The sequence below is a fragment of the Aulostomus chinensis genome, chromosome 7 (assembly GCF_037954235.1).
Source record: "Aulostomus chinensis isolate RoL2024-O1b breed Wild chromosome 7, RoL_Achi_v1.0, whole genome shotgun sequence".
NCBI classification, from domain to species: domain Eukaryota; kingdom Metazoa; phylum Chordata; class Actinopteri; order Syngnathiformes; family Aulostomidae; genus Aulostomus; species Aulostomus chinensis.
In genome coordinates, this window is record NC_141326.1 from 6,812,501 (window position 1) to 6,837,723 (window position 25,223).

The 25,223-nt window shown below is 43.1% G+C and overlaps 1 protein-coding gene across 3 annotated transcripts in view; it reads left to right on the forward strand.

Annotated features, from left to right (window-relative positions):
* The window catches only part of cfdp1 (chromatin remodeling protein CFDP1), a 23,668-nt gene extending 3,728 nt beyond the window's left edge, over positions 1 to 19,940 (forward strand). For 2 of the 3 annotated variants that reach the window (XM_086208294.1, XM_086208295.1), the window contains exons 4-8: positions 3,037 to 3,247; positions 5,022 to 5,116; positions 10,160 to 10,288; positions 17,152 to 17,313; positions 18,430 to 19,940. In XM_086208294.1, coding sequence (XP_086064420.1) covers positions 3,037 to 3,247; positions 5,022 to 5,116; positions 10,160 to 10,288; positions 17,152 to 17,313; positions 18,430 to 18,520 — 688 coding nt within the window. In that variant the 3' untranslated portion in view covers positions 18,521 to 19,940. The remainder of the gene's footprint in view (positions 1 to 3,036; positions 3,248 to 5,021; positions 5,117 to 10,159; positions 10,289 to 17,151; positions 17,314 to 18,429) is intronic. The other variant, XM_086208296.1, reaches the window with a different exon arrangement.
* Positions 19,941 to 25,223: the final 5,283 nt, after the last annotated feature.

Sequence of the window (25,223 nt, forward strand, 5' to 3'; positions counted from 1 at the left end):
AGAGTAACCCCAAGGCACTCTCATTTAACAAAAGTTTAAAAAGCCTTTATTGTAGTGGCCTTGTTCACATTTAAACCTTTAAAAAACTGACGCATTTCACTAATCAAGCCATCATCAGGGAGTCAAACAGTTCTCACAGGGGAAGGAGAGTTTTTTTAAGAAATAAGTCAGACTGTCAGAAACCTCCACCTTGCAGATGTGCTGGTCAGGTGGCGAGTGTCATTATATAAAACAACCACCATTCAAAAACTGTGAGACAACATCATACATACCTTACTCAGAGGACCAAACATGCATACATAAGGTATAAATTCAAACACATTACTGTCAAGTTAAAAGCAAATCATACAGAGAATTAAGCCAATCATCTTTAAAAATGGGAAGGTAAAGAAAATGGATTAAGTATTTACTGTATTTCAAAGACAGCAGAGTAAATGCCATTCAGAAATATATGGAATTCTATTAACTCTGTTTCTGAGCCATACCAAAATAAGCAGAGACAGCTAAATCAGAGGGAGACCTTTTTGATTTATAAATTGCAGGCCACTAAATATCCAGGCCTGAATGAGGACCTTGACTTTAGTGTCTCTCTTTGATGGTTTGTCTTTGTTTATTATTTATTTTTCTTATTTTTTTTGGGGGGGGGGGGTCACTCTTTGTATGATTTGCTTTTAACTTGACTGTAATGTTTTTGAATGTAGACCATATGTATGCATGTTTGATCCTCTGAGTAAGGTATGTATGATGTTGTCTCACTGTTTTTTAAGGATGACACCTGCTGGTTGTTTTATATAATGACACTTGTCATCTGACCAACACATCTGCAAGGTGGAGGTGTCTGACAAGCGGACTTATTTATTAAAAACGTCTCCTTCCTTTTGTGAGAACTATTTAACTCCCTGATGATAGCTTGATTGCCAAAATGTGTCAAATTTTTTAAAGGTTTAAATGGGATCATGCCACTACAATAAAGGCTTTTTAAACTTTTGCTAAAAGAGAGTGCCTTGGAGTTCCTCTTGCTGTTTCATTTGAAGTTTCCTATCCAAAGAGCACCTCAAACAAATAATTTCTGATTCCAGGAAGTGCTTCTAGATGGACACTTTGTAAAAGGTGTGTTTGTTCTAACTATTTTAAGATTCAGGTAATAAATCGTTGGTTTTGCTAAGCACGAGATATTGGACAGTAACAAATAGGGCCCTTGTGTGATTAGGAGAATTATCCTTCATCCCAAGTGTCAGTGTTATGTTATTTGTTTTGTTACCCCACCAGTCTCTGAGTCTCAGTTATATCCATGCCTTTTCCTTACAGTGATGTCCATATAAAAAGGAGCTGTTGTCATATAAAACTGTGTAAAGGGGCCATATTATGCATCCTTCCCAAATAGGTATTTTTTGTCTTGGCAGTGTATTTATGGTCAAAAAGCTTGTAGTTACAGTTCTACAGGCCATGACTCAACACACCTTTGTCACCCTGCAAGAAAAAGGCTGTTTTGGGCTCTTGCAACCCTCTGATCTGTTATGATTGGCCAACTACATAATGTGTGTGAAATGTCCTGCCCCTTACCATAACCATAGTTTGCCTCTTGCTGTAGCCTGAGATGAGATCACCCATGGGGGTGGCATATGCATAAAGAACAATGCAGGGGTGGCAGTAATTTTAATGAAGCCAATTATGATTGTACATTAAAGCTGTTATCCTCAATAGAAGGCCACCGGTTCATATCTGGCCCACTGGCTGCCTATTTGTTGCCCCGAATTGTTATTCCTTCACTGTGTGTCTTGGTTTGGTAAGCATATCAAGGCAGGGTAGCCATAGGGAGGTTACCCGAATGGCTGGTCTAGCTGGAGCTTTTTTTGTGTGTTTTTGTTCTGTTATTTTGTAACCCCCAAACCATGTGTATGCCCTGAGGTGCATATGTATGTGCTGCCCTTGCAGCCGCAGCACATACAGACAGGTACACCAATAATCCACAAGCACTTCACCCTTCAAACAACCACACTGGAGTTCTCTGAAGCAACTGGCACCCCTGTTTTTGTGTAGACCAGAGTTTGCTTTTTGGTCTGCACCACAGTTTAAATGAGCTTCACAACAGCGCAAATGAACTGGTCTATCTGGCCTAATGTACTAGGATTCATTTGAAGCAGGCAATGGTACTCAGATATGAAAGGGAGGTAAAATTTCTCACATGCAAATAAATGGTCTCTTTCTCACTAATTTGTTCATGAATATCTTAAAATCTATGTAAATTCAGCAAGCTAATTACACAGGAAGCTGATTGACAGGAGAGTCTTGGTCTGGTCACAGGAAAACACTTAAACACTTAAATTTGCAGTTTTCGGTTTTAAAAAAAGTTTTTTTCATTTTCCCTGCTCATCTATCAATCATCCTGCATTAACTGACAAGCTGGTGCTACCTGTCTGGAAGAAATAAAATACTCACAAATATAGATTTTAATAGGCGGCACGTTGGTGCAGTGGTTAGCACTGTCACCTTACAGCAAGAAGGTTGCGGGTCAAGTCCCAGCAAGGACACGGGATCTTCTGTGTGGAGTTTGCATGTTCTATCTGTGGTCTCTCTCCGGGTTCATCGGCTTCTTCCCACTGTCCAAAGATATGCAATTGTGGACAAGGCTAATTGGATACTGTTGACAGTAGGCGTGGCTGTGAGTGTGAATGGTTGTCTGTCTATATATGTTGGCCCTGCGATGGACTTATGACCTGTCCAGGGTGTACCCTGCCTCTCGCCGAAAGCTGCTGGGATAGCCCCCCAACCCTTAACAGGAATAAGCGGAAGAAAATGAATGGATGGATCAATACATTTTAATACATTAATGAGCTAAATTACCACATTTTGTATCCATAAAAAGTCTGTTGTTTTACCTGGACTTGTAAAAAATAGGTGTGAAAGCAAAAGTGTTACATTGCATGTTGTATATTCTTCTTCTGTTATGTATAATATATAATAAAAGTCATTTTCTGATAAAAGATGATGCCAAAGATGACAACCCTCATTTTATTCCTTTAACAAAATTCACAGAAAGAGGAAAAAAGGATTGCTGAAAGTAGACAAAGAGAAGAAAGGAGCTGGAGCTGAAGAGGAGCAGATGGAGCATCCCTCTGAGAAAGATGATGATGATGAAATAAAACAAAAGAAAAAGTCAGATGACCTCTGGGCAAGTTTCCTGTCTGATGTTGGTTCCAGACCCAAACACTCCACACCTGCTTCACCATCTAGTGCCACAAAGAAGGTAATTCAGATTTGATCATAGAATCAGTTGGTTGGTGGGGTTCCTTTCTATAGCCTAGTGAGCTCAGTTCAACTGTGCCACATCCAACATTTTACAACATGTCACATGTTATATCTTCTACCTGCTGCAAACCATCGCACAAGCATCATATTTAGTTTCTAACAGTTTCATTCTGAGTAAGGATCCCGCCATCTCTGTAACAGTGTTATTAGAAACCATCAAACTATATTCAGAAGTATCTGGTCATTCAGGGTGCCTCGCAGAAATTTTGTTGGCTAAGGCAGTGGGGTGTGACGGGAGGGGGGCTGTTGTGTGATATAGACTACAGACTCTGCACTACATTAAACAGTTATTTAATAAACACTAAAAATTAAATTATCGGGCTGCACGGTGGTGCAGTGGTTAGCACTGTGGCCTCACAGCAAGAAGGTTCTGGGTTCGGGTTCCGGGTTCGAGTCCCAGCTCGGGCGCGGTATCTCTCTGTGTGGAGTTTGCATGTTCTCCCCGTGCCTGCGTGGGTTCTCTCTGGTACTCCGGCTTCCTCCCACCGTCCAAAGACATGCAATTTGAAGACTATGCTGATTTAATTCTCTAAATTGACTGTAGGTATGAATGTGAGTGTGACTGGTTGTTCGTCTCTGTATGTTGGCCCTGTGATGGACTGGCGACCTGTCCAGGGTGTACCCCGCCTCTCGCCCGTAGATGCTGGGATAGGCTCCAGCCCCCCCGCGACCCTTACTACTAGTAAGGAATAAGCGGAAGACGATGAATGAATGAATGAATTAAATTATCTTCTGTAGAATAGAAGAGGAAGGGTCGGTTGGCTATCCAACTTCCAGAAGAACATCTTTCCAAAATTTTTTCTTTTTCTTTTTTCCGGGATGTTGGCAAAAGATGACAGGTAGTGACAAAGTGCAATGACGTTCAACAAGCAAGTGCCGCTGTTCGGACACATCCCACAATTCGGAGGCATACCTCATAGACCTACTGTAGTGAAAGATTTTAACACCGATTCTTTTATGATTCATGACGCAACACCACAACAGTTATTGCTAAGATAATAAATGGATATAGCTCGATCTTTGGGGCAGAAGGAAACCTTCAATTTGAAATTCATTTGGCGAAATTGTGCCAGCTAAAGAAGGGAGGGGCTCTATCATTGCCATACTTAAAATATTATGGTACTTTTGAAATGGCAAAAGAATGCTGATATGGACTGGATCCTGGTTGTACCCCTTGCATAGGCAATGAATATAGGCCTGTTCTGGAAAAGACATTTTTGCTTGTTTGTTTGTTTGTTTTTTGCAATAAATATATTAAAGATTTAGGATTTCTCATAACTTCAAAAAGATATACATCTGTATGGCATAATCCAAAAATAAAATTCAGTGAACTGACAATAGGGCTCAGTGGTTTTAAAAAGGTATACAAGTACGAAATGATTGGTTTTAAGAGGGTGATTTTCTTTCCTATTATAGATTTATGAATAATTCAATCTGAAGGGGCATGGCCACTTTTGGAAATATAGTAGTAGTAGTAGTCGTAGTTGTAGTAGTAGTAGTAAAGTTCAACATGTGAAATGACAGATATTTGTGTGTTTATGTCATCTAGAAGGGAAAGGGTAGGTGGTGATTATAGGATTTTAATGGACCGAATACCTAGAGGAGCCCACTCTTGATTTGGGACCCTTTTAATGTCATATGATGACAAATCCAGGCCAGACCATCTACAGTAGTTTGTGTGTGTCTGTTTTTGTTTTTTGTTTTTTCCTCAGGTGGATTCATCATCAAACCGAACAGAAACCACAGCTTCTGAACCTGCTAAAGTCACCATCACCAAAGTCTTTGACTTTGCTGGAGAGGAAGTCAGGTAGGACTCCTTGGCTATTAAATATGTAGGTGGCTACTAAGTATCCTTTGTTGTTCTGTCCCTGCTAGCATTTCTGATAAAAAATAACCCAATGTTAACACCTGCAGAATTTGAGTTCTATGATTACATCATAGAACTTCATATATGAAAAGAACCCCAGCTTCAGGTTTTATACAAAGAACAACATTTAGTTCCAGATGCATCCATTCTTTTAACCCGTTACAAATAGCTGATAAATTGTGTTTAAAAATAACTGCCAGTTTCAAGCTCTTAACTTTATGGTTTTTATTTTTATTAGCACATTAACTGGTATTGCTAACATTATGAATGCTATCTGGGCTGCATGGTGGTGCAGTGGTTAGCACTGTGGCCTCACAGCCAGAAGGTTCCGGGTTCGAGTCCTGGCTCGGGCGCGGGATCTTTCTGTGTGGAGTCTGCATGTTCTCTCCGTGCCTGCGTGGGTTCTCTCCAGGTACTCCGGCTTCCTCCCACCGTCCAAAGACATGCAATTTGGGGACTAGGCTGATTGGATTCTCTAATTTGACCGTAGGTATGAATGTGAGTGTGACTGGTTGTTCGTGTCTGTATGTTGGCCCTGCGATGGACTGGCGACCTGTCCAGGGTGTACCCCGCCTCTCGCCCGTAGATGCTGGGATAGGCTCCAGCCCCCCCGCGACCCTTACTAGTAAGGAATAAGCAGAAGACGACGACGATGAATACTATCCATGTCTAAGCTGCAGATGGTATCCATCCCCCTGGGACAATTGGTAACTTCTTATGCTGCAGTGGTGTTGACTTGAATTTAATTTGTTTGATACACTCTTGATCAAAATCTTAAGACCATTTAAAAAATTGCAAGAATTTACATTTTGCACTGTTGGATCTTAAGAAGGTTCTAAGTAGAGCTTCAAATGAAAAAAGAAGAAATTTGGAAGAAGAGACCAAAACGGGGCACAAAAACAAAAACAGCAAAAAAAAAACAAAAAAAAAACAATAACAACACAAAAAAAAAGAAAAACATTGGTTGCAGAATTTCCAGTGCAAATTTACCATTTGGTTTTAATATAATTTAAAATAAATGTGTGTGAGTTGAGTGTGTGATTATGTATCAGTTGAGCACCACATGTGTATGCGCGTGTATATGTGTGTGTATGTGTATTCTACGGTTTGTCATTGGATGCTGTGGGTAGCTGACTGTAGCTAATGTGGGGGACCAGAACAACACGCCCCCGGTCCAGGATAGCAGGCAGGTCAGGACCAAGCCGCCAGGGCACCCAGAAACCCCCAGAACACAGGGAGCCCCGGGACACACACACCCCCCCCCCCCCGCCCCCAGGAGACAACCACAGGCCCAACCCATGCCAGGACCCGCAGGAAAGCATAGGAGCAGCCCCATAGGTCCAGCCCCTCAAGGCCTAGTGTCACTGGTGTGATGGGACAGAGAGGTGATAAGAGGGGGCGAAGCATGGGCCGGACCCACAAGGGGCCAGCTTCCAGACCGGACCCGCTGGCCACCCCTATCACCGCCGCAACCAGCCTACAGGGAGTCCAGCCTACCTGGTTCAGATTCCAAACCAGAGTGCCAAGGGGCACCGTCCGGAGATCCCAGCAGTGGGTCTACCAACCCGGCGGGACACCCAGCTAGCAGCCCATGGTCAGGGCACCCAGTCTGATTAGCACCAAGGAGGCCAGCCCCCAACCCTCCTATGTCCCCCCACATCCTCCCATTGTCCGGGAGTGGCTGCAGCCCAAGACGCCGCGCCAGGGCCCAGCCCGTCCAAGGACAGGGCCGAGGTAAGCGCACCCCTCCCAAATGTGGGCAAGCCCCCCCCCTGCCCCCGGGGGTGCGGGCAGGGTCCCAGGCCAGCAGGTACCAGGTACCGAAACATCCACCTCCCCCTCCTTCTCCACCCCCCCTACCTCCCTCCCTCCCACAGCAGGGAAGCCCCGCCCCAGCCCAAGGACCCCCCAATCCCACAGGGTGCCACCATGATAGGGGAAGCAGCCGCCACGCCCCCCACACCATCCCACACAGGCGAGACCCAAAGCAACCTCCAGAGGCAGTAACCCTGGGCCCACCGGCTCAGCAAGCCGCTGGACACCCAAGGAAGCCAGAGACCATAGCCACCCGGGCCAGGGCCATGATGCCCAGCTCTCCTCATCGAAACTATGTGATGGATTTAATTATCGGGGACCAGATTCCTTCGAACTCTGCCGATTGATTTTCCTTCCAAGCAGACATTCTCTCCATGGAAATGTGGTCAAGTAAAAGGTTTTTATATTGAGTAATGCTTAGGTTATTCTTGGATTTCCAATTAATCAGGATGGCCTTTTTTGTGATGCTTAGTGCAGTGAGGAGCATGTAGGATTTCTTTACTTCCATATTAACATTAGTGAGGTCGCCTAATTGACAAAGTGAGGGGGAGGAAGGGACAGGGTACCCTAACCTCCGTGATAGGTCTTTGCAAACCCCCTACCAAAACTTGTTAACAGGTGTACAAAGCCAAATAGCATGCAGATAGCAGTCTGGTGAGCCAGTCACACAGTTTGGACAAATGTTTGTTTGTGTGAGGCCCATCTGGAACATCCTTTGTCCTGTATAGTGCGTTCTGTGGAGAACCTTGTAATTTATTAATTGTAGGTTACTGTTTCACATCATTCTAAATGTGTTGGAGCAGATTTGTATCCAAAAGTTAGGGTCTGGGTTAATCGACAAATCTTTCTCCCATTTGGAGGAAGGAATAGAGATTGTTAGATCTGTTGTAGGTAATATTGAGTTAATTTTAGACAGTAGCTTAGGCAGTGAAAGCTGTGAAAAATCTGTTATTCTGGGTGGAAGCTCTAAGTCCAACTGGCAAAGGTCAAACCGTGCCTGTATTATAGATTTGAGCTGATGATATTCCAGAAATTTGTTTCTGTTAATACCATAATTTGCTGTAATTTGATTAAATTGTATGAATTCCTTGTCTTGGAAAATATGATGTAGATATGATGATCTAGATGTTTTATCCCTTTATCAACCCATGCAGCAAAATGTATTGATTTTTTATTTTGTAGAATGTCAGGATTGTTCCAGATAGGCGTAAGCCTGCAAGGGGTGTTCGAGAGCCCATTGCTTTTGAGGAATTCCCACCAGGCTGTGAGGGTGTTGCTGATACTAATACACTTAAAGCAGCTGTGATGCTTGATAATAGGGCTGAGAAAGGGTAGATTAGAGATTTGGATTTCTTTGCAAAATATTTGTTCAATATCGAGCCATGCTTGGTCTAATGAGTTTGGCTTTAACCATTTTAGTATGTATTGTAATCTATTGGCCAAGTAGTAATTGTAAAAATTTGGTAGTTCCAAGCCACCATGGTCTTAACTCTTTTGTGAAGTCTTTAAGCTTATATGTGGTGGTTTGGCTTTCCAGAGAAATTTGGAGATGTTAGAGTCTAGTGTTTTGAACCAAGTCCGGGGAGGTTGGGTTGGAACCATCGAGAAAACATTGTACATTTTTGGCAAGATCATCATTTTCACTGTTGCTACTCGTCCCATAAGTGATATGGGTAGTGTCCTCCACCGGGTGAGGTCGTCCTCTATTTCTTTAATTAGGGTGGTGTGATTAAGCCGTGTCAGGTCAGAAAGTTTGGCGGAGATGGTGATCATGAGCAAGCACATCCTGCAACAGTGAATGAAGAAAACCTTCCTTTTAACAGGCAGGAACATCGTGCAGATCCAGGCTCAATGGGAACAGCCATCTGCTTTGACCGATTGTCCTGTGTCTCATGATCATGACAGTTTCTGTTTTTTAGGTATTTTTCACATCACCTTTAGTCTACTACACAGTCCCCATTTATAAAATCGACCCCACTCCTCTAAACAAACCAAACCTCAGGGGAAAATGCAGTTTGCATTCAGTTTTTGTGTTGATTTAAGTTTGGCTGAACAAGACGAGTATGATGAAGCCATATGGATGACCCAATGATATCTCTACTTTCGTTAAATATACAATATCCTATTTAAAGATATAATGAGCATCATGTGGAGATGATAAAGGCATCTGGTGAAGATTCCTCCTGGTCGCCTCCCTCGTGAGGTTTTCCTGGCATGTCCTACCGGGAGGAGGCTTCGGGGCCAGCCCAGGACACGCTGGCGGGATTATATCCCTCGGCTGGCCTTGGAACACTTCGAGATTCACACAGAAGAGCTGGGGGAAGTGGCTGGGGAGAGGGTGGTCTGGCTGTCCTTGCTGAGGTTGCTGCCCCTGCGACCCGGACCCGAATAGGCGGAGGACAATGAACGAATGAGCAACATTTTTTCCAATTCCAGTCTGATTTACATATGAGGTTTTAATTCTAGTCAGATATATATCTGCTGATAAAAATAGTGATTTCATTACCAGTGGTAAATATGCCCAAACATCATTTAGGTACTGAACATGGCTGAAGAAAGCAAAAAGGTCTCAGAGAGCAGTAATGTACAAATAATACAAAGTACAGACTTTGGAAAGCGCGAATTCATACCTGTTCCTAATAACAGAAGTTATGTGATGTTGTCTAAATTGAAGATTAAAAAGCTATTTAATTAATTTTGTATTTCTTGTTCTTCCATTGATTTATGTAAATTTTCTCCAGACTGCAGCTCCCAACCACAACATGGCAAACTACAGCACAGTCCCAGAGTAATGTCCCTTTATGCTTTACTGTCTTTTCATCAATCAGCAGAAATACAGTATAGATGATAGATTCAGGAGCAGAAACCACTTCTTTAAGCTGCATTTGATACAAACAACAGCTTCCGATCCACTGTGAGTCTTTACATTTTACAGTCTATTTGTTAGTATGGTGAATTAAGTTAAGTGTGTGGAGGTAGTGAAACATTTTGGACAACTGGTGGTATTTTTCAGATGAAACTAACAAGAGATGATTCACTGGACTGAAGACGTATACTCTCTAAGAATCAATGATAATTATTCTGAGATTGATGACTACAGCAACACAAAACATACTACCCAGCTTTGAGTCCTTTACACAACCATCTGTGTGTGTGTGTCTCCATCAGGGTGGACAAAGAAGTTTTAGCAGACTCCAGAGAAGCTAAGAGTTTTCTCAAGAGCCACATCACAAACCACGATAGTGGAAATGAAGAAAATTGCACGTCGCCCAGCCAAGCAGGTCTTCCTGGCCCCAGGTATACACACACATTCACAAATAACACCCACAGCCAGCACCAATTCATCAGGATCATCGCTGATATATGATGATCGCATCGTCCTGTAGACAAATGTGTGCTGGATGGAGATATTTTGTCAAATCAAGTCAAAGTCAAGTCAATTTTATTTATGTAGCGCCAAATCACAACAAAAGTTATCCCATGACACTATACAGGTAGAGCAGGTCTAGTACCACACTCCTTCAATGAATTTACACCCAACAATTCTGCATGAGCAAGCACATCCTGCAACAGCGACGAAAACCTTCCTTTTAACAGGCAGGAACGTTGAGCAGACCCAGGCTCAATGGGAATGGCCTTCTGCTTTGACCGGTTGGGGGGGAAAGAGAGCAGGAGAGCGGGGCAGAGACAAAGACAGAGAGAAACGGAAGAGACTGATGTCTCTGTAGGTACTCATTCATCCAGGTCATCGTAGATCGAAGCGAAGTAAAATCTGGTCAACTGGACGTAAGTTTATCTTGAAGACGTTTCACCTCTCATCCGAGAGGCTTCTTCAGTTCTAGTGAAGAGTGTGGAAACTCCAGTTTATAAACCTATGTGGGAGTGGTCAGTGCTATTGTGGTGGAAACGACCCTCCCGAGACTCACCTGGCCTCCCCAAACGACAGTCGTTGTGAGGTGTCATGGAGTTTCAGGGGTGGTCGTTAGGGAGTTTCACCGACCACTCAGATGCTAATGGGCTGTGTTGGCAGCAGCCGTTCCACCTGGGTCTTTCAGCTGAGCTCTTTGGGGAAGCTTTGAAAGGACTTGGTTGGAAATTGGTGAACGGAAATGTCGCAGTCCACCTCCTCTGTTCAAAGATGGTTTCTCTATCTTGACGTGGATGGCTTCTTTAACTCCTCTTTCAAACCATCTGTCCTCTCTGTCGAGGATTTGGACATGGTCGTCCTCCTTGAGGTGGAGGAAAACCGCTGAGTCCTGTCCTCCAGAGTTGGCTCTTCTATGTTGGGCCATGCGCTTGTTGAGGGGCTGTTTGGTTTCCCCTATGTAGAGATCCATGCAGGCCTCACTGCATCTGACAGCATATACCAGATTGCTTTTCTGGCTGTGAGGGGTGGGATATTTGGGGTGAACCAGTCTGAGACAAAGACCAAAACCGGTGGGTCGGTGAAACTCCCTAACGACCACCCCTGAAACTCCCTGACACCTCACAACGACTGTCGTTTGGGGAGGCCAGGTGAGTCTCAGGAGGGTCGTTTCCACCACAATAGCACTGACCACTCCCACATAGGTTTATAAGCTGGAGTTTCCACACTCTTCACTAGAACTGAAGAAGCCTCTCGGATGAGAGGTGAAACGTCTTCAAGATAAACTGACGTCCAGTTGACCAGATTTTACTTCGCTTCGATCATGGAAGAGACTGATGGACAGACGGGGATGTGAGCAGGTGGAGCTACGGGTGGCAGCTTGAGCCTTTTCAGGTCTGCAGCCTCCTCCAGCAGCACCCGGGATCTGGGATAAGGGGAGCCCGAAGGCTCCAGAGAAGAAGATGAGTTCGTAATACGTATGAGTATGATTTATGTATGACACATATAGGAGGACAGAGAGGAGGAGAGAGAAGCCCAGTGCACCATGGGAGATCCCCCGGCAGTCTAAGCCTATAGCAGCATATTTAAGGGCTAGCCTAAGCAGCCCTAACTATAAGTCTGATCAAAAAGGAAGGTCTTTAGTCTGCTCTTAAAGGTTGAGAGGGGGTCTGCATCCCAGACCGAAAGTGGGAGACGGTTACACAGGAGGGGAGCCTGATAGCTGAAGGCTCTGGCTCCCATTCGACTTTTAGAAACTCTTGGAACCAGAAGTAACCCTGCACCCTGGGAGCGAAGGGTTCTAGCTGGATAATAGGGAACTATGAGCTCTGTCAGGTATGAAGGAGCCTGATTGTTGAGGAATTTGTATGTTAGAAGGAGAATTGTGAATTCTATTCTAAATTTGACAGGGAGCCAATGCAGAGAAGCCAGTATAGGAGAGACATGGTCTCTTCTACTAGTTCTCGTCAACACGTGGGCAGCTGGAGAGTCTTTAGGGACCTACTGGTGCAGCCTGATAGGAGGGAATTGCAGTGATCCAGCCTGGAAGTGACAAAGGCATGGACTAGTTTTTCTGCATCTTTTTGAGACAGGATTTGTCTGATCTTAGCAATGTTTTGTAAATGAAAGAAAACAGTCTTAGAAATTTGCTTCATGTGGGCATTATAGGACAGATCCTGATCGAAAAGAACTCCTAGGTTCCTTACGGTCGTGCTGGGGGCCAAGGTAATGCCTTCCAGGGTACCTGTCTCATTAGATAGGGGGTCTCTTTAAGATTTTTTGGGCCCAGGACAATGACATCAGTTTTATCAGAGTTTAATAGAAGGAAATTATGGGTCATCCAAGTTTTTATCTCCTTTAGACAGGCCTCCAGTTTAGTCAGCTGATTTATTTCATGAGGATGTATTGATAAGTACAGCTGTGTGTCGTCAGCATAGCAGTGGAAATTAATTGAGTGTTTCCTAATAATGTTACCGAGAAGAAGCAGATAAAGGGTGAAGAGGATTGGTCCAAGCACAGAGCCTTGTGGAACACCATACTACAGTGGTTTCAGAGGGTTTATCATTAGTTAGTACAAACTGAGATTGACCGAGTAAATATGAAAAATTTAGTGCAATTCTTTTAATGCCAATGACATGTTCCAGTCTCTGTAGAAGGATATGGTGGTCAATGGTATCAAAAGCTGCACTAATATCTAATAGGACCAGCACAGAGACCAGTCCCTCATCTGATGCTAGTAGGAGGTCATTGGTAACATTGACTAGTGCTGTTTCTGTGCTATGATGAATCCTGAAACCTGACTGGAAATCCTCTAATAGGCTGTTGCTGTGGAGAAAGTCACAGAGCTGTTTAGCAACTGCTTTCTCCAGAATTTTGGAGAGAAATGGAAGATTTGATATTGGTCTGTAGTTGGCCAAAACTTCTGGATCCAGGGTTGCTTTTTTGAGAAGGGGTCTAATTACTGCCACTTTAAAGGACTGTGGGACGTAACCAGATAACAGCGACACATTGATCATATCTAAGAGGGAGGTGCTAACGAGGGGTAGAGAGTCCTTAAGCAGCTTAGTTGGGATGGGGTCTAGAAGACAGGTGGAGGGTTTAGAGGAGGAAATGATTGAACTGAGCTCATGAAGGCTAACGGTAGAGAAACTGTCAAAATGTATGTCTGGTTCCATAGGTTCCTCTAAGGCTTCTAAGGTTATAGGTGCCATGTTGTCAGCTGATGGCAAGAGGAATTTTCTCTCTACTAAGGAGAATTTTGTCATTAAAGAAGTCTATGAAATCTTTGCTGCCCAGGGAAACAGGAATGCTAGGTTCAGTAGAGCTGTGGCTCTCTGTCAGTCTGGCTACAGTGCTGGAGAGGAACCTGGGGTTGTTCTTCTGATCCTCGATTAGTGCTGAGTAGTAGGCTGCTCTAGCTACACGAAGGGCTTTCTTATAACTTTTAAGGCTGTCTTGCCAGATTATATGAGACTCCTCCAGTTTGGAGGAGCGCCATATTCTCTCTAACTTCTGTTTTTTTTTGTTTAAGCTGTCTGCTTCTGAATTGTACCAAGGTGCTTGTTTCCTTGGATTTATAGATTTCTTTTTTAATGGAGCAATTGAGTCCAAAGTTGTTCTTAAGGTGCCTGTTGCACTATCGATAAAATGATCAATTTGGGAGGGACTAAGGTGTACACTGAATTTACCGCCAATGGAATCACTTCCTTAAATCCAGCTACAGCCTGATCAGACAAACATCTGGAAACCACCATTTTCCTGAGTGGAGTGTAGCTGATTAGTGCAAATTCAAAAGTGATTAATTGATGGTCTGATAAAAGCGCGTTCTGTGGAAATACAACTCGATATTCAGCTTCAATTCCATATGTTAGGACGAGGTTGAGGGTGTGGTTGTGACGGTGAGTCGGTTCATGAACAGACTGATGGAAACCAATTGTGTCTAGAAGAGAGAGAAATGCAGCACCCAGACTGTCGTTATCAACATCCACATGAATATTAAAGTCACTTACTATAATGACTTTATCTGATTTGAGAACTAAACTGGATATAAACTCTGAGAATTCAGAGTAAGGACCAGGAGGGTGGTACACAGTAATTAATAAGAGTGGCTGTATATTTTTCCAGGCTGGATGAGACAAACTGAGAATCAGGCTTTCAAATGAATTGAAACTTATTTTGGGTTTGGGATTTATTTCTAAACATCTGTCAAAAATGGCAGCCACTCCATATCCTCAGCCAGAGCCTTGAGGTATATGAGTATTAATGTGACTGGGTGGAGTGGATTCATTTAAACTAACATACTCATCATCACGCAGCCAGGTTTCAGTGAGACAGAGCAGGTCAATACAATTGTCAGATATCAATTCATTTACCAATTCAGTTTTTGGCATCACAGATCTGATATTTAATAGTCCACATCTAATTTTTAGATTTTTTTTTGAGTTAATTTAGTGGTTGTGTTAATGTTGATTAGGTTTTTCTGATTGACTCCTCTATAAGTAGAGTTGGAATGAGTAAACTCACGTGGTCAGGGGACAGACACAGTCTCTATGGAGTTTTGGGTGGGTAACTGCCCTAATGGATGCCCTAATGCTTCCTGGTCTGAACTCTGGGTTGTCAGGGTTTTGGTTCTATTACAAACTGGGCCATATTTCTCCAGATGTCCAAAGTGGGATGGATGCCGTCCCTCCTAATCAGACCAGGTTTCCCCCAGAAATTTTTAAATTATCTATGAAGCCCACTTGGTTTGCTGGACACCACCTTGACAGCTAGCGGTTGAACGATGACATGCGGCTAAACATGTCGTCGTTGGTCCGATTAGGCAGGGGACCAGAGAACACTACGGAGTCTGACATCGTTTTCGCAAATGTACTCCGACTGGCGTAGTCGGATGTCATTACCGCTGACGTGAATAACGATTTTCCCATATTTATGTTTACTTTTAGCCAGCAGTTTTAAATTTGATTCGATGTCGCCCGCTCTGGCCCCTGGAATGCACTTGACTATGGTTGCCGGTGTCACTAATTTCACATTTCTGAGGATGGAACTTCCAATTACCAGTGTAGTTTTCTCGACGGGTGTGTCGCCGAGTGGGGAGAACCTATTCCACATGTGAATTGGTGATTGGTCACTGACAGCAGGCTTCTGCTTCGGACTATGCTTCCTTCGTACAGTCACCCAGCCGCCCTGGTTTCCCGGCTGCTCAGGACCTGCGGGGGGAGCGCTAGTCAGGGCTAAGCTAAGACGTTCCGCGCCAGCTAACGGGGACTGGCTAGCTCTAGCGGCTAATTGTTTGTATGTTCCTGTTAGGAGGAAAAGTTGGACAAACCTAATAAAGCACAGCCTTTCCTTTACTTCTGGCCTTTAATGCAAACCACTGTTTATTTCCATCATAAACAATTCACACACTACCTGCTGTACATCTTTTCCTCCCTCAAAGGTCTTATCAGGAAACAGAAAATAGACTAGCAACAAACAGGATGTTTGGCATGTCTGCTAGCTATTTCCTTTTTATCTCAGTGTGTGTGTGTGTGTGTGTGTGTGTGTGTGTGTGTGTGTGTGTGTGTGTGTGTGTGTGTTGTAGCTGGGGTACAGTCTGTGTGGGGCTTAGTGTATCCAATATCAGTAAAACCCCATCATGCCATGTCTGACTAAAAACTGAGTCGTTAAATTTCATTTCTGAAACCCTCAATTGTCACCTATCATTTCAGGCCTTTGTTTGCCCTGAAAAGGCTGAGCGCACCAAACACTCGGTAATGAAAGTGCATCAGTGTGAGATTCTCATGGCTAATGTTTTATTGTGAAATATCAAAATGACTGGTGTTCAAAGTATTTAGCGATGTCTGCATCCAGTCCAGCAGCAGCAAACAAGAAGCCCTCTTTGCTGTTGTCACCAGTAACATAAAACGATGGCTGGCTTTCTCTTTAAAAAAGGTTTTGCATACCTCTGGTAAATGCTTACTAGAGTGTTGTCCTCTGGCTGGTATCTCTTTAACATCTCTACTACTTACCTGGTTTGTATGCATGTGAATAGTTAAGTGACATCGTATGAGAACACGGTTTTGTCTGAGTCCAGTGTTATTTTCCTCGGCTTGTTGGCGAAGTGCAGGGAATTTTTGACATGATGTGGAGCATTTCCCATCAAGGGTTCTAGGATCTTTGCTGGATATTTGCGAATGTTATAGGTAACCATGTTGAAGCTGCTGACAGTGGGCCTGAGTGATGCTTCTTCCTTGTGTATCTTTTGGAGGCCATAGATGAATTGGATTGCTTCACCCTTCACCATATGTGATTTAGTGGCGGGTCGATGATTTGGTCCTTTTCAGGTTGCTGCTGGTAGTCTATAAACTTCTTCTTGTAGTTGCTGTTAGGATCCCTGCTCAGCATCTCGTTGGTGGTGGTATCATTCACCAGGGTGGGGGTTTTGATGTGTTGCCCAGCTGTGTTGAGTACCACAGTGCATCTCCCTTTGTCTGCCAGCAAAATGGTGATGTTTTAGTCTCTTTTTAGGGAATCTAGATGCTCCCCCTCCTCTGTGGTGAGGTCAGAAGCGGTTGTTTTTGCTTTGGCAAGAGAAGATGATACCTATTAGCTATTGCCAATGCAAAAACACCCATTTACCATGTGGGGATTTCATGCATGAATTGGATAGGCTGTACATATTAATTGCCCTCTGGGACTAAGTATTCTGAATCTGAATGTATGGACTACTCTGGGATGAAGTTAAAACTGATGTTAAATTATTAAGTGGTAATTCACAATATGGCTACATGGGTGTGTCCTCTTCTTGTGTCAGCAGTGCCAAGCGTCCAGCAGGCATGTCCAGCATCCTGAGTCGTATTGGGGGGAAGAAACAGAAGATGAGCACATTGGAGAAGTCAAAGATGGACTGGGATGCTTTTAAATCTGAGGAGGGAATCACAGAGGAGCTGGCTATTCACAACAGAGGCCGAGAAGGGTAAGACTACCAGAGTGGGAGTGATATGGAGTTTACTGTAAAAAAAAAAAAAAAAAAATCCTCATATTTAGAGTGAAATGAATTGTTGTTTTTTTGGAAGAAAGAGCTCATCCTTTTCAGGTCTCTTCCTTTATCTCTCTCACCCACACAAACACACACACATACACACACACACGCTCTTAAACTTCCTCTCCATGTCCTTCATAGTTCAGAAACTTGAAATGCAATTTATTTTCGCCAAAGATGAGCTGATTATCAGCCAAAATTTCTGAACCATCCGTAACCACCCTGTTTAAAAAAGTTTAAGGACATACTACAATATCATAATCCTGAAGTGTTTCAGCCATTGTTGCCATGGAAAAGCAAATGGAGCCAGTCACCATTCAGCATTGTAAATATCACAAGTTCCTAGCATTGTTAAAGAGGAATATAGGGGCAAAAACCCCTATAGCTCACTATAGCTTCCCCTTTTGATGACAAATGTAGAAAGTCAAATATTATATGTTCGCTGACAGTTACAAATGAATTAGCAACAGCCAAATGGTCAATTGGTCTCTTCAAACAACCCTGGGTCAGAAATATTGTAGGCCTTGTGTTACAGGATTTGTTATTCTTTGTTGTTTGGACGAAGGCATTGAGAGAGCCAAGGAGAGCAACTACAGTAGCTACACTAGGGAAATAACACACTCTGTTAGTTTCTTTGTCTTTCTGTGCTGCATACGCACAAGAATGCTTAACATCGAATAATTTCCAACCAAGCAGAAGGAGGGTTTGATCTAAAGCTTTCAGACACAACAGGGACTCAGATATTACTCGCATTCACACTCTCACACACACACACACACACACACACACACACACACACAAATGCCACAAAACTGTCTCCAGATCCTCCTCTACAACAGAGGTTGTATGTCCACAGCTTTTCCTTTTGTGTCTGTTAAAGATTTTGATGGTAAAAATAGCTCTAACGTGTGTGTGTGTGTGTGTGTGCTTTTCCCTTTGTGTCTGTTAAAGATTTTGATGGTTAAAAATAGCTCTAACGTGTGTGTGTGTGTGTGTGTGTGTGTGTGTGTGTGTGTGTGTGTGTGTGTGTGTGTGTGTGTGTGTGTTTAGGTATGTGGAGCGGAAGAACTTCTTGGAGCGTGTTGACCACCGACAGTTTGAGCTAGAAAAAGCAGTGCGACTAAGCAACATGAAACAATGACATGGACTTGTGACATGCACAAACATGCATTTACATATAGATATGTTAACACTTCCTGTATATTGCATTCTCTTGCTATTTCTTCAGCAAGAGTAAGAATCCTGTCTAAATTCAGGGATATTGATAATCTTGAGTTTATGTCATGGTCAGGTGTTGAGTGTCCAATTTTAGGATTGGGAATCTGGTGTATTTCAACCTGAGTCAAGTTATTAATGCTGTGATTGATTATCATGTCTATTAGTGATTCTCTAATTTTTGCTTCACTGGGAATGCCACAGGTCCTGTTATTAATTAATCTGTTGTTAGCCTATGTTCACTCCTGCTTCAAATTTGAACTCATGAGCACAACTTTCTGAAACACCAGTTACAATGTGGAGACAACCACTAGTTCTAAACATTTGCTGCCTGGTCCGTAGTAGGATTTCAAATGTTTCTGTAAATGATTCTCTTTTGGTCCCACAGGTTTATTGTATTACCACCAGGGTCATTGACCTCTTCTTCTCAGAAATAATTCTGCATTCATAGCCCTGCTAAACTATTAATTGAGAATCAAGTCAGAGGTATGGATTAAAAACATTTAGAAAAATTAAAATAACTGTATTTCCTCAAATAATAATCATTTGCAAGCTGTATCTAATTGTTGGTGGGGGCATAGCAGACCAACAAGGCTGGAGGAAAGAAAGTGTGAGAGAGAACTGACAGTGAGAGAGAGGGAGTAATACACCTTCTACCAGCACTGCTCACTTGCAGCACGTCAGTGTGTCAGCATCCTCTCATACTCCATCTTTAAGAAGGATGATCCAATTAGATGAGAGCAGACAACTTAGAGGCCTCACACTGAAATATGACCAAATTTATTCATCAAAGATTAAGGGAGAAATATGACTCTGCAGCTGAGATTAATAAAGGCGCCACCCACCATTTGAGGAAACGCACTAATGATCAGACGACTGCGTTTAAGGAGGTTTCATACCATCACAATACGCCAAAATTTTGACTGCATGTTTAAATGCATTCTGGTGAAAAGTTGTCTGTAGACACAAATCATTAACGTTGCCACAGTGGGAGTGTGAGCATCTGCATTGCCTGATATCCATCTTATGAGAGGATAACCTCGTCCTGGAGACGTGCAGACACCACAGGCAGGGCGGAAGAGTGGGACTGAGAAGTTGATGCAAAGCATTGAGAGGAAGTAAGGAAGTCATTTGATTTTATTATTGTAGTTTGTGAAGCCTTGATATTGTTTTGTTAATTCATGTACATTCAATAAACATTTACACCACTCTAATCTTGACGCTCGTGGATGTGATGCAAGGCGGGTCTCGCATCAAGTGGACATGATATAAGTCGGACCTTGTGCTAAATTTTGCAGACACATTGGTAAATCAGAAAAAAACTAATATTAAAAAATTGATATTAAAATAAATGTTGCCAAGATACACAACATTGCCTTTTCAAAATCATTGTCTAACTTTTGCATTTTTTGGTAAAATTAATATTATTAATTTTCATCTACAGTATATACATTATGTGTCACAATTTTCTGGATGAAGCAGACAAACAACCTAAGAAAAGTTTGAAAAAGTAACATTTATTTTGTGCAATTTTGTGCCATATTGATGTATTTACAACAAATTTGGCAGAGGTTCAGGGGGACATGACTAACATTTGGGGCCACTTAACTTAATATTAATACTTGCAAAAATGTGGATGAAAATAAACATAAAATATCATTCTATGTTGCAACTTAAAGGAAAAGCCTGTTGAAGAAAAGCAAGCAAAAATGGATTAAAAACTCAAAGACAGTGATTAGAGCATATACTATTATGGTGCTTTGTTTGCAAAAGTTTTAGTCCTAAGCAGGAAGATTAAGTCCTTGGTTATTATTTTATCCATGATAACCATTTATGTATGTAAACATGGTTCTGGTAATAAACCAGATCAGGAACCATGTTATACCATGTTAATCACACCTGTGGATGCATTGTCTCGCCCTGTGTGTATGCTGTTCATCTGTATACACTCCCTCTTTCTATTAAGTAGGAAAGATAGCATAGTTAACCCCCATGATGGAGTGACAAGGAATGGTAACAGATTCCCTTTCATTCACAGAACCATGTACACAGCAATTTTCTTTTTTTCATCTTGTAAATTTGCCAATTTACACACAGAAACTTACCTCTTATGTTCCTTTTTTCCTATAATGACTCCAGTACATTGTCATTAACATTTGAGGCAACTAAATCTTTATTTTATATTTTATTTATTGAGCTTTATTTTATACAGAGCATATGAAGATAAATTTATGTCAGCATTTTACAAGAAGGAAAAAAAGAATTGAGAGCAGATTAAAAGTTGAGCAGAACAAAAAAATTTGAGTGCAGAAAAAAATGCGAGCAGGTCTTTTCACACTGAAAACAAAAAAAAGATTTGACAACTTGACAAAGCAATTGGGCTGCACAGTGGTGCAGTGGTTAGTACTGTGGCCTCACAGCAAGAAGGTTCTGGGTTCGGGTTCCGGGTTCGAGTCCCAGCTCGGGCGCGGGATCTTTCTGTGTGGAGTCTGCATGTTCTCCCTATGCCTGCGTGGGTTCTCTCTGGTACTCCGGCTTCCTCCCACAGTCCAAAGACATGCAATTTGGGGACTAGGCTGATTGATTCTCTAAATTGACTGTAGGTATGAATGTGAGTGTGAATGGTTGTTTGTCTCTGTATGTTGGCCCTGTGATGGACTGGCGACCTGTCCAGGGTGAACCCCGCCTCTCGCCCGTTGACGCTGGGATAGGCTCCAGCCCCCCCGCGACCCTTACTAGTAAGGAATAAGCGGAAGACAACAATGGATGGACAATGCAATCAAAAAAGTGTTAAATGTACAAAAGTAAAAATAAATGTGATTAAAAATATATTGCTTGCAAATTTAAAAGTTATGCTTGCAAACTGTTTGTCTTCTTGGCTAATAGTCTTTGTTCTCAATTTTTTTTCTTTGCTTGATATTGGGCAGAATCCCGTGGTTAGGACCATGTCGCTATTGGTCAGTCTGGGACAGATTGACAGCTGGGTGAGGAGTTGTTAATGGGAACTGAATCATTTGAATCAACATCATGCGGCGTTGCATTCTGGGGCAGCCTCATTCCACAGACATTTTAGACCAGCAGTTTGCCCACTGTGAGCAACAGTTGTGAGCAACACATGTCTCTTCACGTTCTCCTAGTCCTCTTGCTCTCCTCTCAGTGGTTCCCCTCATCAGAAAGCCCACTGATTCAACTATCAGGCAGAGCCTCGGACGACTACGCTGCAGTTCATTCTATATCTCTCTCCAAAGTTCCCTTTAACAATTCCTCACCCAGCTGTCAATCTGTCCCAGACTGACCAATAGCGACATGGTCCTAACCACGGGATTCTGCCCAATATCAAGCAAAGAAAAAAAATTGGAAATTGGAACCCTAATTGGATGGCTTTGTCTGGATGTCTCTTTGGACGGTGGGAAGAAGTGGAAAACGTTTAGGGTGTTTTTACTGCTGTCAAAAGTCAAAACGGGTCAAATTTGACCCGAACAGTATGCAAGGGTCAACAAAGACCAGCAGGTGGGCATTTACAGCTGCAGTGCTGTACAGAGGGCCAACAAAATCCATTCCTGTATATTCCCAGGGTTTCTGAAGCAAGATAGCAATTATGAGGCCAGCCAGTTTGCTCTGGCTAAGGCTTAGTGAGCTGTCAGATTTAACAGGAGGTGATATATTGCTTGACATCAGCTGCCATTTTGGGCCAGACAACCTGAACCAGAACCTTGCTCACAAATTTCAGATACCATGACCTGCTGTAAGGTGGTCATGGTAGTGGTTGAGCAATGTGTCATTGGTAGAGGTGGGGGCATTGAGTTTGAGTTTTTTCAGTGGATGCAAAAAAACACATCTGGATATCAGATCTTTGTTGTAAAGCAGACTGTCATATACAACATACTGCACGAAACTGTTTTGGTCCATGTCAGCCATTGGGTCTGCCCTCTAGAAGAGGCCAGAATGCAGGTCTTTTAGTGATTCCCAGTATCAATAAAAACAGACTGGGAGGTAGAGCCTTTAGTTACCGGGCTCCTCTACTGTGGAACCAGCTCTCTCCATGGGTCAGAGAGGCAGACACTTTAACTACGTTTAAGTCCAGGCTTAAGACCTTCCTCGATGACAGAGCCTTCAGTTAGGACTGGTTCAGGTAGCTCTGAACCATTGATAGCTATGCTGCTACAGGCTTAGACTGCTGGGGGACACATCAGGTTACATGGAGCCCTTCCCTCCTCTCCTCTCCTCTCCCCCTCTCTCCTCCTCTCCTCCCTGCACATTTTTGGAACTGTCACTACCACTACTTGTTGCACTTTGTAGTTTGGCCTTGGTGTCTCGCAGTCTCTCTGTGTTGCCACAGATCCACCAGAGCCCCAACCGCCGCCTGCATCGCCCCCCCCTCTTATTCCCTACTGTTACACCGGCCTGCGCTCCCCTTCCATGAACCAGTCTGCCATCCAGTCCCCCATCAAGCTGGCTTGCTCTCCCTGCCTCCCCTACCAGAAGCTTCCTTCTTCAGCTGTTATTAACATTTCCGTGTTTCCCACATTCTGCATTGTAAACTGTTTTCTTGTCTGTAACAACATCTACAGCACGTCTGTCCGTCCTGGGTGAGGGATCCCTCCTCTGTTGCTCACCCTGAGGTTTCTCAGATTTTTCCCTGTTAAAAGGGTTTTCTATGGAGTTTTTCCTCAGTCGATGTGAGGGTCTAAGGGCAGAGGATGTTGTTATGATGCCATGTGAAGCCCTTTGAGACTAACTGTTTGTGAAAACGGGCTATACAAATAAAATTGCCTTGCCTTGCCTTGCCTTGCCTCTACATAAGAGCTGAAGTATTCAAGAGCCAAAATCACAGCAAAACACTCCTTCTCAGAGGTGGAGTATGGCTGTTCTGCTTTGTGCAGGGAGCAGCTCACATAAGCTTCAAAACACTTTAAATTCTGTGAATTTCTGCATTAATGCAGCTCCCAGGCCAAGGTCACAAGCATCCATATGAATGAAAAATGGGCGTATAAAGTCAGGAAATCTTAAGACAGGTGCTGATGTGAAACTTTTTTTAAAACATGGATTCCTGCCATTTGTCATCCCCTGGTGGAAAACTGCGTCTTTTCTAGTGAGTGCGTGGTGGGACTCAGCATGGTGTGCATAGTTCTGGACAAAATGCCTATTATATCCAGTTGGTCCAGGAAACTGTCTGACATGTTTCATACTGGAAGGGGTTCTGAACCTTGATTTTTTCTGCATCAGGTTTTATGCTGGAGGGCATGATGCAATAGCCGAGGACGGTAAGCTCATCCAGGCAGAACTCACATTTTTTGACCTTCATACACAGACATGCATCTTTGAGTTTCCAGATCAGCTAAGTACTGCACAAAGGTGGCAAAAGCAACAGAAAAAGCCATCTAGTGCAGCACACATTTGTAGATGAGACCCGCCAGGTAAGTGTTCATTAGTCTCTGAAACCTCGCTGCCATGTTTCCGAGACCAAAGGGGAGTGCACAGAACTGAAAGGGATTACAGTTTGATATGAAGGCTGTTTTGATTATAACTCCTGCAACTGCAGGGCTCTCAAGTCTCACGCATTTGTGCATTTCAGTCTCTTCACTCGCCCCCTGCCATACCTTTTATTTTTCACATACAGAAATTTCCAGGGTAACGCCCATGAAGTTGCGCCGCGATTTTTTAAAACAGAACAGGTAGAAAATCCCTCCGCTAGAGTTCAGAAGGCCCTCCCTACCAATCAAATAAGATATAGCTTCTGAATAGAAAATACCATTGCAGTATCTGGGCAAGATTTAGATATTCTGCTACAGTTAATCTAATTACAAGCCAACAACATGGGCTCACAATGACAGAAGAGGATGACAGTTATTGTCCAAGGCTCTCAGGCTACGTATCGATGTGGGAGAAGACCATATTCTATCATACAGTAAGTCATCTCATCATTGATTTCTGTTACTGGGGAATATGTGTGTCCTGGCAGCTGGTATGTTAGTTAACAGTTGAATGACTCCTAGCTAATTTCAGCAGCTATTCTGAGGTCTGTTTTGTTAGGAAATTTGGGCCTATTAATAATAGGCACATCCTCTCTATTGTGAAACTGTTGGCCTAGGCTATTTCAGTCAGCGAAGACTGAATATGGCTGCTTTTTGCACGTCCTCAAGGCCAGCTTCAGTGACTTTTGAAATGAGAGCAGATTGCAGCCGTTGAAGACATGATAATTCCTCCTTTGGTGAATGGTTTGGCTACACAGTCATCATCCACCATCAGACAAGGGGTGTCATCCATGAATACAGTTCTGGAGGGGATATGGATGGTTATTGAGGCGCTGGTCATAAAATCCATTTCCAGGATTAAAGATGATAAATTGGGGATGATGCTGAAAGGCTGGAGTGCTTGGTCATGAAGATGATAAATAGTCAGGTGACACCGTCAATTCATATACAACACCTCAAAGAAACATGAACAAGTAATTTACTTGAAGACTATTGGGGCAGCGGCAAAGTGGGTTAGCACTGTCACCTCACAGCAAGAAGGTTTGGGTTTCGAGTCCCAGCTCTGCAATGGACCATTAGGGCACCACCGCTACCACTGTAGTTAATGCTGCAATTTCATATGAGGGAAATATGCAACAAATCAATTTTTGTTAT